General features: G+C 54.7%; 3 protein-coding genes across 3 annotated transcripts; 2 read left to right on the top strand and 1 right to left on the bottom strand.

The window, feature by feature from the left end:
• Positions 1 to 3,930: 3,930 nt before the first annotated feature.
• On the bottom strand, positions 3,931 to 4,821 carry CGCA056_v015044 (uncharacterized protein; the record flags this gene model as incomplete). Its single annotated transcript, XM_037330285.1, has 1 exon — positions 3,931 to 4,821. One exon carries the CDS (start codon positions 4,819 to 4,821, stop codon positions 3,931 to 3,933), a length of 891 nt encoding a protein of 296 aa, XP_037171323.1.
• Positions 4,822 to 7,612: 2,791 nt separating this feature from the next.
• On the top strand, positions 7,613 to 8,557 carry CGCA056_v015045 (uncharacterized protein; the record flags this gene model as incomplete). The annotated part of the gene is made up of 1 exon (XM_037330286.1): positions 7,613 to 8,557. One exon carries the CDS (start codon positions 7,613 to 7,615, stop codon positions 8,555 to 8,557), a length of 945 nt encoding a protein of 314 aa, XP_037171322.1.
• Positions 8,558 to 11,430: 2,873 nt separating this feature from the next.
• On the top strand, positions 11,431 to 12,479 carry CGCA056_v015046 (uncharacterized protein; the record flags this gene model as incomplete). Its single annotated transcript, XM_037330287.1, has 2 exons — positions 11,431 to 11,483; positions 11,582 to 12,479. 2 exons carry the CDS (start codon positions 11,431 to 11,433, stop codon positions 12,477 to 12,479), a joined length of 951 nt encoding a protein of 316 aa, XP_037171325.1.
• Between the last annotated feature and the right edge of the window lie 201 nt (positions 12,480 to 12,680).

Raw genomic sequence — 12,680 nt, forward strand, 5'->3', positions numbered from 1 at the left:
TCTGAGGTTGACGTTAGCTTTTTTAGTCTTCTAGACACCCTTGACCCGCTCGGCAAGCTCCTTGACCGGAATAAGATTCCCTGGGCTGTTGCTGGTGGTCTCGCTCTGAAAATCCACGGACAATCAGATCGACACACTACCGACATCGACATGGTTGTACAGACCACTATGCCTAAGCTACGGGCTGCACTAAGCAAAGACAAAAGTACATAGTTCCTGGCCTGGATGGCCGAGCGAGTCTCACCTGCGGGTTTATCGCGACCGAGGAAGTGCAGGGAGCCCAGATACATCGAGATTGATTTAGTGATCGCCGGTGAGTAAAGCCCCTCACTCCGGAGCCTCCGGCTGGTCTGCGGACACTAACGGCCGGCCTAGGCACCTGACGACACCCAAAGCTTGCAGGTCTAATCGAAGGGACTTCAAAGTGGAAAACGAGGAGAAAGAGGCCGATCAACGTTCACGTCATGCGGCTCGGCAAGATCTTCTGTCGAAGGTCAATGCCTTAGCAGCGGAAACATCGAAAAGACGGACGATAAGGACATGAAAGACATCAGCTGGCTCATCGACAAGGACCCGAGGGCCCTGCTCAACGTTCAAACAGACCCTCGTCGTACGCTCTGCGGCAGCTGGTGATTAAGCATCTCGTTCGCTTAAAGTCGCCCCTGGTTAAAAAGGCTAGGCAGCTTCTCGGCGTCAACAGCCCTGCGAAGCTCTAGAGAGCGTCACCCGCCCCCCTAACCTGACCAGCTACTCCTATGTATTAAGCATGTCTGTCTGGGTAGATTCTAGGTATGATGGCTATAGAGACGCGAGTATCGGGAGGCAGGAAGGGCTCGAGAGGTGGTTGCCTCCATGGTGAGCTAGTAGTCTATCTGCTGCTCACTTGGAGTCTCGCCTGGTGATGGCTGTGATGGCTGTGATGGTTGTGGGTTAATCAGGTCACGAATAAGGGCGCGGGGACGGCGGGAATAGCCTCAACTCCCTTCAATACCGGCCGAGGCCCGCGATGGTATTGATGCACTTGCTGTATGTACCCCGGAAGGCGACCTGGGAGGATTGTCTTCGGTAAATCTGAAACCACTTATAGAGTTCGCCCAAATGTTACGCACACACGGGTGTTGAATACGCACACGACAGGTGTAGAAATATATCCCATCGATATATCAGCCTAACTAAGGGCCGTTAAGCTGTACTATCTTTCTTTACACGCTCAGCGTACGCACACTTATGCTTATCGTCGTAATTAAACCCTCTCACTGATTGGGTTCGTTTACCACTTAGACACACCAATTCGCACCCTCATCGAGGGTGAAATTGAGGGCGAAATCGATGGACGGGCACTTTTCGCAGCCATCATCACCGGGGACACTACACTTCTCGAACTCGCAGTGGATTATACTAAGAGGAACCACCCCGATAAGTTAGATGTCACCTTGCCACCTTACTGGGGTCAACTCCGGGAAGAGGGTGACCCGCCCCCGCCCGTGATGCTTGCGGGATTGCAGGATATCATACCCTGGATTGATGACTACACTGCCCTTCAAGTAGCAATCGTTGTTTGGGAACAAGCGGTTCGTCAAGAGACTGCTGAAGAGGGCGCGGACGTAGCCCTCAGGAGCCCCGGGCCATGCTGGTCTTGCGATGACCTGGACGACCCTGGCCACCCACCCCACTTCAATCCCGACTTTGACGCCCCGAACGCAGCCAAGACACCAATTCATACTGCCATCTATTATGGACAGTCCAAGATTGCCGAAAGACTCATCAAAGCCTGAGCTTCAGGCATTGTTTCCGATGGCGACTCACCTCAGCCCCGATGAGTAAGACTTGTATCATTGGTGCTTGTGCTTGGAGAGCCTCACATCCTGGAAACGAGCGTTCAGTCTCACTGCTTCACGATCTCTGCTGTGTTTACATACCCAGGTCCAGGACCATCAAAATCGCTAAACGCATCCTTCAGCAGAGAATTACATCCATCACGGACCAAACGTCGTGGGGGCAGCAGACTCTACCCAGGGCTTGTCGTACCAAGCGGTTTCGATACGCGAACTGGCTCGCGCAGCAACTCGGTGTCAACGTCCAAGCCCCTGTGCCCTGACGCCCAACTGAAACATTCCTTCTCGTGGCACTGGGGGCCGCCGTGGACCTCTAGTCAGGTCGCACAACCACACAGGCTTGATACGACGCCCTCTAGGACGACTTCGATGCATTACCCCAGCTCATGAAAGCCCTCATCAAATCGGATGACATCGATGTGACTGCCAAGTGACCAGACGGGTCAACAACCGCCCATCTTTGCGCCCGATTGGGTGGCGATGGCACCCTGTTTGGACGTGGGGACAAGAGCATCATCCAACAGCTTCTTGACGCGGACGCTGACGTCTCCGTCAAGGATGACGATCAGTTGGCCGCCCTCGATGTCGCGAAGCGTTTGCACAGCCCTCTCCCCTCGGCCGCGGTCGCTTCAATACCCTGGCCCCACCAGCCGAGCAGGTCCAGCGGGGCGAAGGGCATGTCTCGGCGTACTTCATTCCTCTACTCGGAAAAAGCCTAGGACAACTTGGGTCAAGCCGACTTGCGCGGCAGGTTCAACGTTGACGTGGGATGGAATAGGAACCTGAGGTTCTTCGTCCGAGGCCTCCATTCGACCGTATCGCCAGAGCCCGTGAGGAATCTGTGGTGGGTACACGACCCTAACGGGCCCTAAGGGGCATATGCTGCGGTCACGGTCCTCGGGAGGGGCAGGACATCGAAGTATAGACCGTCGTACTGAGTTCCCTATCCAAACCATACAGCAGATGTACTGGAGTGCGTGCTCAGGGCCCGCCTCAAACCGCCCTCTCGTCAACTAACGTAGTTGGGGTACCAGGGCGGAGCGGCAGGATTGAGCACGACAAATACTGTATCAAATTCGGAGATGGAGGAGGTGATAATGCGGCACATCATCTGCGCTTGTTCTTGCTGTGGTCGAAGGCTTACGTCCTGAACAAAACGGAGGTATCAGCAGCCGTGCTCCTTAGGTGGAAACTGACGCCTGGGTGCTGGGGAGACGGTAGGCAGTGTTTTGGAGTAGGGTTCCCTCTAAGCGGTAGTTTTGAATATTAGACAAAATATCATGGAATGGAATGGACGTACGCATAGAGATGTGATGATGAGTAAGGACGTTCGGGGAAGATGCTGACGTGGGTATGTATGCTTGCCTAGGTACCTTACCTGCTGAGAGAGGAGCAAAACCAGTGTGGTTTGCCTTTGGATGGAAGGTCTTGGTCATGTGTACTGATGGCATGCGAACCCCCACTAACACACTTTTCCAACCACACTAGCCTTCAAGCTGCTTATCCCTTTCATTGTCATTGGTAAGGTACAATCGTAGGAATTAAAAGGGAACAGATAGCAGCGGCGGAAGCAGTGTTTGTGGTGTGATGGGCATGATATGATAGGTGGGGTCACCAGGTGCGGTCTCTGGCCGTTCTATAAGTCCTCTAATAAGCCACCGTGCAGATCAGACTGGCGCGTACAATTAAGCGCGGTCTCCGATTGACCGGCGGGAGAAGGGGAAGTGGATATCATGGGTTGGCTGGGGTTGAACATTGCCCCGAGACCAAAGCCGTCATCACCTAGCGGAAGCGGTGGAAAGGCGACCAAGTACTAACCGACTGTGTTCTTCTAGAAATGGAGACCTGCTTACTGGCCCTCCATGTTCATCAATAGGTAGGCTGGCTAGGTAGGTACCTTGGGTTCCATGCCTACGGCTCCTCCACCTCCATCCACCCCCCCTTACGACACGTAATACCTAAGTAGGTTACCAACTCAACTCCCTCACTCTGCCAGAAGCGGGCAGCCTGATGATTTTTGATCCTCATGCGTCGCAAAGCCACCCGACACGTCCCTGCTCATCCTCGCAGCTAGACTCCCTGGCGTCAATCCCGACTATCCCTTGATCTTGGCCTCCAGCTCCGTAGGGTGGGTGATGGCCCAGAACAGCAGTCCCATCGAGAAGAACGTGGACTTCTGGTCGCTTTTGTCCTCAGCCCTGCACTCCGCAATCCAGTAGCGCGCCACGATCTCGTCCTGCAGCATCTTCCGGAGGCTGGTTCTCTCGTCGTCGGAAGGGTTGACCCTGGCAATGCGGACGGCCAGGACGTGCATCATTGCCATGGCGAAGCTGCTGACGTGGTTGCCAGTGGTGTCCCAGACGGTTAGCTCGTTGGTGGACGGGGTGCGTTCGAAGTACTTGGCCGAGGTCTTGCCAGGCACCTTGTTCGCGACGCTCAGGTACTCCTGGAACAACGCGGCATAGAAGTCGCCCAGGTGAGACCCCTCCTCGCCAGCGCCAGGCTTAAAGGGGACCCAGACGTGGGTGGTGTCGTGCTTCAGCTCCTTGCGGCAGCCGCCGGAGCCGTCGGGGACAGAGATGACCTCAACCTCCCAGAGAAGCGTTCCGGGGACCTCCTCATGTATGATATCCTTGAAGAATCTCATCCGACCATTCTCCTGGAATGCGTCCTCATCCCACTCCCGACCGATCTTGATACCCCCATTCATGATAACCGAAAGCCTGCTCGTGTCTGCTTGCTGAAGCTTGTCGAAGGCCAATGCTAGAGCCCGAACAGCCCCTGGCACGGCGCAGGAGACAACTTGGTGGCCCGATGTGAACTCCTTCATCGTGAGGATGGTGTCCTGGCATAGGCGGCGGAGTTCGGCGTCCGTCGGCCTGCTCTCGAGGGTGTCCTTGGTCATCGACTCGACAGCATGGCGGGAGACGAGGTTCCTGGAGATGAAAGCCAAGGTATCATTGACCGTGCGCTGCGGGGAAGTCATCATTGCGGTGTTTTTTTTTTTTTCTTTTTTCCTTTCCTTTTTTCCCTTTCCCTTCCGTTTCTCTTTTTCTTCTCTGCGGGTTCCCCTGAGCACCTGTTAGCATTGTGTAGGTAAGGTTGGTCGGAAGGAGCGATGGGTATTCATGGGGTAGCGTGCTCCCTACCTTAGGGAGGATTGATGTGAAGTGCGGCTAGCTGAGGCTTCGGTGTTGATAGGTGATGTGTGAGAAGAAGCTTAAGGTTGTTGCTAGTGGTGGTCTAGGAAGGAAACCTGAGCTTGTGGGATAGGACCGAGGGTGGAGGAGATATTCGTCTCTTGTACTGCACCCCTGGCCTGGTGTCTTGAGCGTGAGGGAAGGAAGGTAAGGCGGAAGCTGTTGGCCAAGGCCTGCTGTGGCGGTGGCGGCGGCTTCTGGTCGTGATTGTGGATGTGATTGATTGTGGATGGGGTTGTTGTTTGTAGTAGTAAGGTACCTGGTGGTGGTGTTTGGGGGAACCCAACTCTCTGGCCCGAGTCTGGTTAGGAGTGAGGCCTTCACCTAATGACACAGCTGAGAGGTCTCGACAGAGGCTAGCCCGCGTGCGGAAGGTACCTTACGTACCAGGAGGCAGGAACAACCCATGGGCTGGGGTGAGTATAGCAGTAGTAGATAGCTTGTGACAATGCCGTATCTAGCATGGGGGGGCTTGTGGTGGCAGGAGCGGTGTGGTGATTGGGGCAAGTCCTCGGCTAAGCCCTCGTTTGAATGTGAGTAAGGCATTTAACAGCAGTGGAGTCAACGCAGAAGCTGCGCGCCAGCGCAGGCAAGAGACAAACAGGCCAGGCATGAATATGATGGTGGTGTTCGTGAGTCGCCTGTGACGATGACGTCTCGCACAACAAAAGGCAGTTAGTAGCTGGAGACGAACCTAAATTGGAACCCGGATCAACGACGACAAGAATTTCAAGTACACGATAGTTATCATGTGGTTTAGCCACCACCTAGGTGATGAAGAAAGAAGCAACTCTCTGTGCTAGGATGAGAGACGCTCGTAATCGTCCGAGCCCTCATAGAGGTCTAATAGCTAACCGACGTCCGCATACACCCATGGAATACTTGTCTACACATATCACACAAGTGCTGGGCGGTCTTGACGGAATCACAGAGAGGTTTTATGGGAAACTCGCACGGTGGATCGGGGTGATAATGGAACATAATATCAGTCGGCGCGGATGAAGAGTTGGAGCGCTGGCGAGACGCCTTTTTGCTTAAAGTCCCGGATTTAATACAGGCGGTAAACCTCAGAAGCCAGAGGTCCGATCTTGAACTTGCTCAAGCTCCTTGGATTTAAGGTGGTCGGTAAGCCTCGCGACATTAAGTGTTCCTCCTCGTTGTGCTCACCTCAGCCTTCTTCTTCCTCTTCTTCCTCTTCTTCCTCTTCTTCCTCTTCTTCCTCTTCTTCCTCTTCTTCCTCTTCTTCCTCTTCTTCCTCTTCTTCCTCTTCTTCCTCTTCTTCCTCTTCTTCCTCTTCTTCCTCTTCTTCCTCTTCTTCCTCTTCTTCCTCTTCTTCCTCTTCTTCCTCTTCTTCCTCTTCTTCCTCTTCTTCCTCTTCTTCCTCTTCTTCCTGTCGACTTACATCATCCCGTAGCTTCTATTGTTAACTTCGTGATGGGTTGACCAGATCCTAGACATCGCTGGTGTTGCTTTTCCTCTTCTTTGCCCGTTGTGTATTCATTGGGGGTGGGAAATGCGGCGAGATCCTGTCGTAGATGATGATGGTAGAAAAGGGCCTACGAGGTTATATATAGGTTGTAGGTTACACGGATCTTGGGAGGAGTTAGGGGGTGGCGCAGATTCCGGTAATCCGTTCTCTTGACCCTTACTGCAGCCCGCCTCTGAAGAGCCTTCAACCTGTGTCACGCACCTATTGACATGATAATGGTGGAGGAAGGGGCGGGATGCACCGCACCTGTCGTAGAAATCAAGGTAGGAGAGATACCTCTTGGGAGGGGAGGAAAAGAAAAGAGAAGTTCATCACTTTCTCAGGTTTAGAAGCTACGTCCTTGACGGCTTGGTAACTGCCGCTTTTGTCAGCACGATCATTTGAGGAATGGGTTAATCCCTTCTTTCCTCCTGAGGTCGCTACGCCCAGTAGCATGCACCTGCCGCTTGCGCCTCGTCCCGGATCTGGAAACTGTTGCCTTCTCCCTTTTTGAGTAGGTGTTACCTGTCTTTGTACCGGTAGCTTGCTTGCCTTCTCTCGCCATCTCTTTTGTTGCCGCTGGCTTCAGGCATCTACTCCAGGCCCGTCCCTCCTTCTTGGAACCTATTGAGTGGAACCCTCCACCCACATCACCGGTGCAGCCTGCCTGCACTCACGCTGCATCGCAACTTCCTCATTTGACACTCACCACCCGCCGCGCTAGGTAAGGTATTTAAGGCGGCCGAGGCTCATCTGCTACCCTTTTCAAACCTCTTCTGGACATCAACAGCATCACATCACATCACAAACGCTGCAGCCTACAAGCCCACCATCGCAGGCAACTCCGAAAGACTCTCGACCAAGGCACATACCCGCAACAGTAGCAGTTACTACCTTTTCGGCTCCTGCCTTTGGGCCTCTTCCCGAGATTTCAACCTTCTCCTCCGAGAATCCGACCTCTCCCCAAAAATCCAGCCGCACCTGGCAGCCTACCCACATCCTCAACTTCACCCACACACCTGGAAGGTAAGCACACACAGACACACCCACCTCTACGCGGTTGCCTACTTCCAGTCCACTGCTACACATACTAATCTCGGTCTACAGCGATGGCCTCTCAAACCCGTACCATCATCCCCGACAGCGCCACCCGGCGCCAGCGTGAGGAGGAGCTGGTTGCGACAGGCGTTCTGACGGAGCTCCGCATGGTGCTGAGTAGCGACTCTAATCCCGAGTATGCCATTGGCGATAACCAGCTCTCCCTGATGGAGATCGCACATGGCAGGGCGCGCGCTAATGATTTCGCCCAACACATCAGCGGATCCAACAATCAGATCGGCCGTCGGCTGGCGCTCAAGGCGGCTGTATGCGTCAACGCTGCCAACGAGCAGTCAAGCGAGCAACCCTCTATCATCTTCAGTACATCAAACGAGCGCCTGTCAGAGAGGCTTCGGACCGCAGTGGACCTAAAGGCGGAGGGTCTGGCCGAGGCTGGGGCGTCCCCTGGAGGGAGCGCTCGGGTCGTGGCCTTGGTTAGCTTCTACAACGGCAGTATCAACAACACGCCTGACCATGCCTATGTTAGGCTCTCAGTACACGTCATGGATAGTGGCGCTGCGAGGGGCAAGTGGTTCGGTGTCTTGGTTGACGATGTTGCCACCTTCAGCGCGAACGGAGAGAGTGGGGACCATTACTACCACGAGATCATGAGGGGCGTTGGACAACTACAACTTGGAAAGGCTGAGGTCCGGCGGCCAGAGGGGGAGGTCATGTCTATCGATCTGTTCTCGACCCCGGTAGTCAGGCTCAAGCACTTTGTTATGCGCGACGCAGGCTTGAGCTTCGCCTTCGGCTTGGAAAAAATCCTCAACCCCAGCACCAGCGCCGAGAAGACTCTCGAGGAATACATCTCTATCTTCGCAGGGTACGCCGCTAACGCGCCGATGGCTGCTACTCTCCCTGGGGGTGGCCCGTCCTACTTCGCACGCAACGTCCTCCGCCACCGCGGCGTCTGGGATGTGGATGATGACGAGTTGATCAGCATGGGCGGCTGAGCAGGTGGTGGGTCTCCCTTTCGGCAGAAGACACATGTGATGGCAATGGAATGCTGAGGGAGTGCCTACCCGGCGCTTAGAAGGGGGTGTGAAGGGGGAAGGTAGGGGACCTAGGGGTTCATAACTCTAGAGCACGCGGTGGGTTTGCAGTCATCATCAGACGTGATTATCAGGCGTTGTTGTTTTGATATCAGGCGTTTTTAGGTAGCTAATGAAATGCGAATCAGCCACAATGGTGGAATTTTCGCTCCCAGCCTATCGGGCTGGATTTCCAACTGCAGGTCATCCTTGTTTAGTGATGGCGAGTCCGCTCGGTGCGAAGTATTATTATATCTGTGGTACTCTGGAACGCTTCCAACCTCCCTGCCGAATGGTACTCGCACAGCGCTCCTCCTAGACTTCATCCCGGCTACGAAGAAAAAAGCCCATACAGCTGAATTCTTCTAGACAGCGGAATGGCTGACCCCAGGGGTCGGGATGAGGTGTTTTTAGCAGCCCCAAGTTGTTCTCTACATCTTCAGGGCCTTGGAAGCGTCCGAGTACGCCTCTGTCGACTGCAACCGGCTTAGTAATTACAAGTAAGAGATTATGAGTACGACATGCGAACTTGGAACGATGTGATCGTCGTCCGTCCGGCTTCCGCCTCAGCCTCTGCCTCAGCCTCCGCGTCGGCCTCAACCTCGGTGTTCAACAAGACACCCACCCCATGGGTGCGTCGGGCGAACTCCACCCTCATAGCCCCATCTTTTCGCGTTCGTGGTAGTAAAAGCCCTGAGCCCCGATCTGCGGGACCAAACGCCGGAGCCTTCCATTCTACCAATGCCAGCGCCCAGGTGCCCGGGCCCCCTCGGCGGCTCGGAAGTGGACGTAATGGACGGTACCTTATGTGGCGCCCATGCCGTGCATCGACGGCATCTGTGGTTCTCGGGGTCGACAATCTCCCCAATCAATCTTGTTTCGTGTGGGCTTGCTGTCGCTTCGCGGGCTTGATGTCCTCAGAGGTAATGGCGTTCAGGCAGACATTCGCCCACATAGAGGGATGGACCAGGTCGAACCACAACGAGCTGGCCGTTGAGAAGGGGATCAGGTACTCAAACGGTTCTTCTATCGACATGTAGTAGCTGAAGATGCAGTCGATCAGCTCGCGGGGTAGTCTCCCTAAGGGGAAGGGCCGGTCCGCGTTAGCAGGGAAGGAAGCCATGGCGACAAATCGGGGCTCTAGCCAGGCGGGGGGGCCGGGGGGTCCCGGTAGCGTTAGCAGTAGCGCCCCGGGATGCATGCGTCAAACATGCGCGTGGATTATAAGATGCGTATGATGGTAATGACTGTATGAGGTAGCTAGTGTTAGTACTGCTTTTTTAGTGAAGAGGGGTTGCTATAAGGAAGTTAGGTAGCATGAGTTCGGGGTGTACGACGCTGGAGGGTATGCCATGGATAGATAGGTAGGTACTCAAGTCTAAGGTATGAGAGGTACTTGTTGTTTTCGATGGGCATGGTAGGTAGGGGTTTGTGGGATGGGATTTGTGAAGGAAGGAGGCTTGAGGCTGCAGTGGTGGTGAGCGAGGGAGAAAGAGCGATTTGAAATAGACAAGCAGACAGCCTTTTGCCTGAACGGTTCGCAAATATTACATATTATACGGCTCGAGTATAAGGTGCTGTGAGGTGATTCGTGCTCCGTACCTGCTCTCTGTCAGGAGTCTCACTACCTCACGCTCTAATTCCACTTCAAAAACGGACGTTGTATTAAACAAAGATAAGGTAGGAGGGAGGGAAGGGGTCACCCACCGCGCCGTTGCAGAAGTACTCTGGGATCCTAATTTCTTACTATATCCCCCCTTGGTCCAAGCTCTGGTCTTGCCTATTATACACGCCTTAAGAGCATCCGGCTTGATTTTGCTGCTTCTAGCGCCCGCCTAAGATTACCCGCGAGTCTCTAGCTAACGTCGATTTAGTTTCTGCCCCGCCACTTATCCTCTGCACCCCTAACTACCTCAACGTACCTTTCCCTAGACAGACGGAGAGTATCACCTAAGGTAAGGTAGGGTCCACACATAACTACACTGTCAGTGTTGGCAGCAGCGACCCCGCTCCCCAGGACAACTGCAACGTTGTGTCGTTATTTTGTCTATGTATAGTGTTGCCCCGTGGTAAGTATACCCTCCTCTAAGCGGCGGTTTGAGTGTTCCTAGGTGTTCGTTCATCTTTACACGCTAACAAGCTACGTCCCCAGGAGGTCCTTCCCCGAGGTACCCGGTTACACGCGTACCTACCTACCTGGGCTGCCTGCGCCTTCCGGCCCGCACCCGACCGAGCCGCGGTTTTCACCACTTGCCATCTGCATAAACCTACCTAAGCACACTAGCCGGCCCGGGCAGTGCCTGCGCTGCCGATTCCAGGAGGTCCCCCGCCGTTCCTTCTCGTTACGGAAGTCATCCCATGGGCCTTCCCGCCGGCGTCGTCTTTGCAGTTGTGGTTTTATCTCGGCGTTGGTTAGAGCCAGTGGATGCAACTCTCCCGTCGGGAAGGTGACGCCTCCTCGCAATTACCCTTCCCGCCCTCCCAACTTCACATTCATCTTCTGCAATCCCATGACCCTTAGGTTCCTTCTAATGCACCAAAGCCCACCTTCCACCAGCCCGCAGGTGGTCAGAGCCGCTTATTCCCACCCAACTGCACTGTCCACCTCAGTAACACTAAACACCACCACATCAAGCGACCGCTAAGGCACCTTACACTATACAACCTCAACATACCTTAGGTACCTTACCGCCGGCCGTCACCTAGGCCATCTCTCTCTCTCTCTCTCTCTTCACACACACACACCACATACACGCACGCACACCTATTCTGTTGTGCTGTTCCCCTAAGGCGATATGGTGCGGCTACTATACGACTTCGCAAAGGGCGCGGCAGCCCAGAAGAGCAGGTTAGAGACTACGTATCGGGAACGCCGCCTCCTCATCAGCATGGGAGTAGGCTAAGGTGTAGCAGCAGGCTGGGCGGTTTCGCTAACATTTCCTACAGGGACACAACGCAGCTAATCATAATACGGTGCCACTCTACAACGTTCCTCGTCCACCGCGACATCATCGTCGAGTGTTCGTCGTACTTTCAAGGCTGCATAATGGGATTCTACAGGGAGGGCTTCGACAGGTCTGTAGACTTTAGCGACGACGACGACGTCCGGCCTGAGTGCGTATATGCCTACTTGTCCTTCGTCCACCACTGGTATTTTGCCGCATGGGCTAACGGGAAGCCAAGCGGGCAGGGCCTGATGTCTATCGCCTCGCGCATGACACTGTCCTCGGTAGCGGAGGCAATCATTCTGTCTGACAGGCTGCTTAATCGGGCGATGCTCATCCTGCTCAAGGAGGTCTTTATTGGGCTCCTCCAGGCAAGGCAGACGGCTTGGCTGGACGCCAAAGCCACGAACAGGATTTGGGGCGACGCTGAGCACCAGGCCTACTTTAACGACTACACCTCGTCTTTTGACGTGTTCTCGAGAGGGCATGCGGACGATAGGCTTATGCAAGAGGCCATCGCGCACTCGTGGCACATTGTCACGCGACAGACGATGGCCCTACACACGCACTACGAAGCGAAGCTGTCGCGAGACTTCGTCTTGCGGGTCGGGGCTAAGCGCCACCGCCCCGACGGCGAAGACATCTGCACGAACATGGTTGAAAGGGCTGCGGGGGTTTTCCTCGTTGAAAGCGATAGATCAGTGACAGAAGCGTTTCTGAGGGACCGCAGGAGGAGGCGGAGGGTTCTCGGCCTGTTCCGAAGCTTAGAGGGGTTAATAAAGGTGCAGGACCTAGCACCATGGTACAAGGAGCCGCCCGAGGCCGCCGAGGAGAGGAGTGCGAGGTTCCGGGAGGGGGCGGCGGGAATGGCGTTGGTTGTGTGGGGCGGCTGCTTTTGATTCCAGAAGGCGAGCTGTCGTGCTCCCGGCTTGTATACTTTTTTATCTATGGCTTACACATTTGGCATATGGGCGGCTTGGAGATAGGGTCGCAGCAGCCGCGGCGAACAAGGAGGGGCGCCGGGGTTAACTACTTTGCTTTATAGATATCACCCTTTATGGATTAATTCGTCGCCTACGAGCTGGAAAACACACATGTGC

This window comes from Colletotrichum aenigma (genome assembly GCF_013390185.1).
Source record: "Colletotrichum aenigma strain Cg56 chromosome Unknown KSG_Cg56_contig20, whole genome shotgun sequence".
Taxonomy (NCBI): domain Eukaryota; kingdom Fungi; phylum Ascomycota; class Sordariomycetes; order Glomerellales; family Glomerellaceae; genus Colletotrichum; species Colletotrichum aenigma.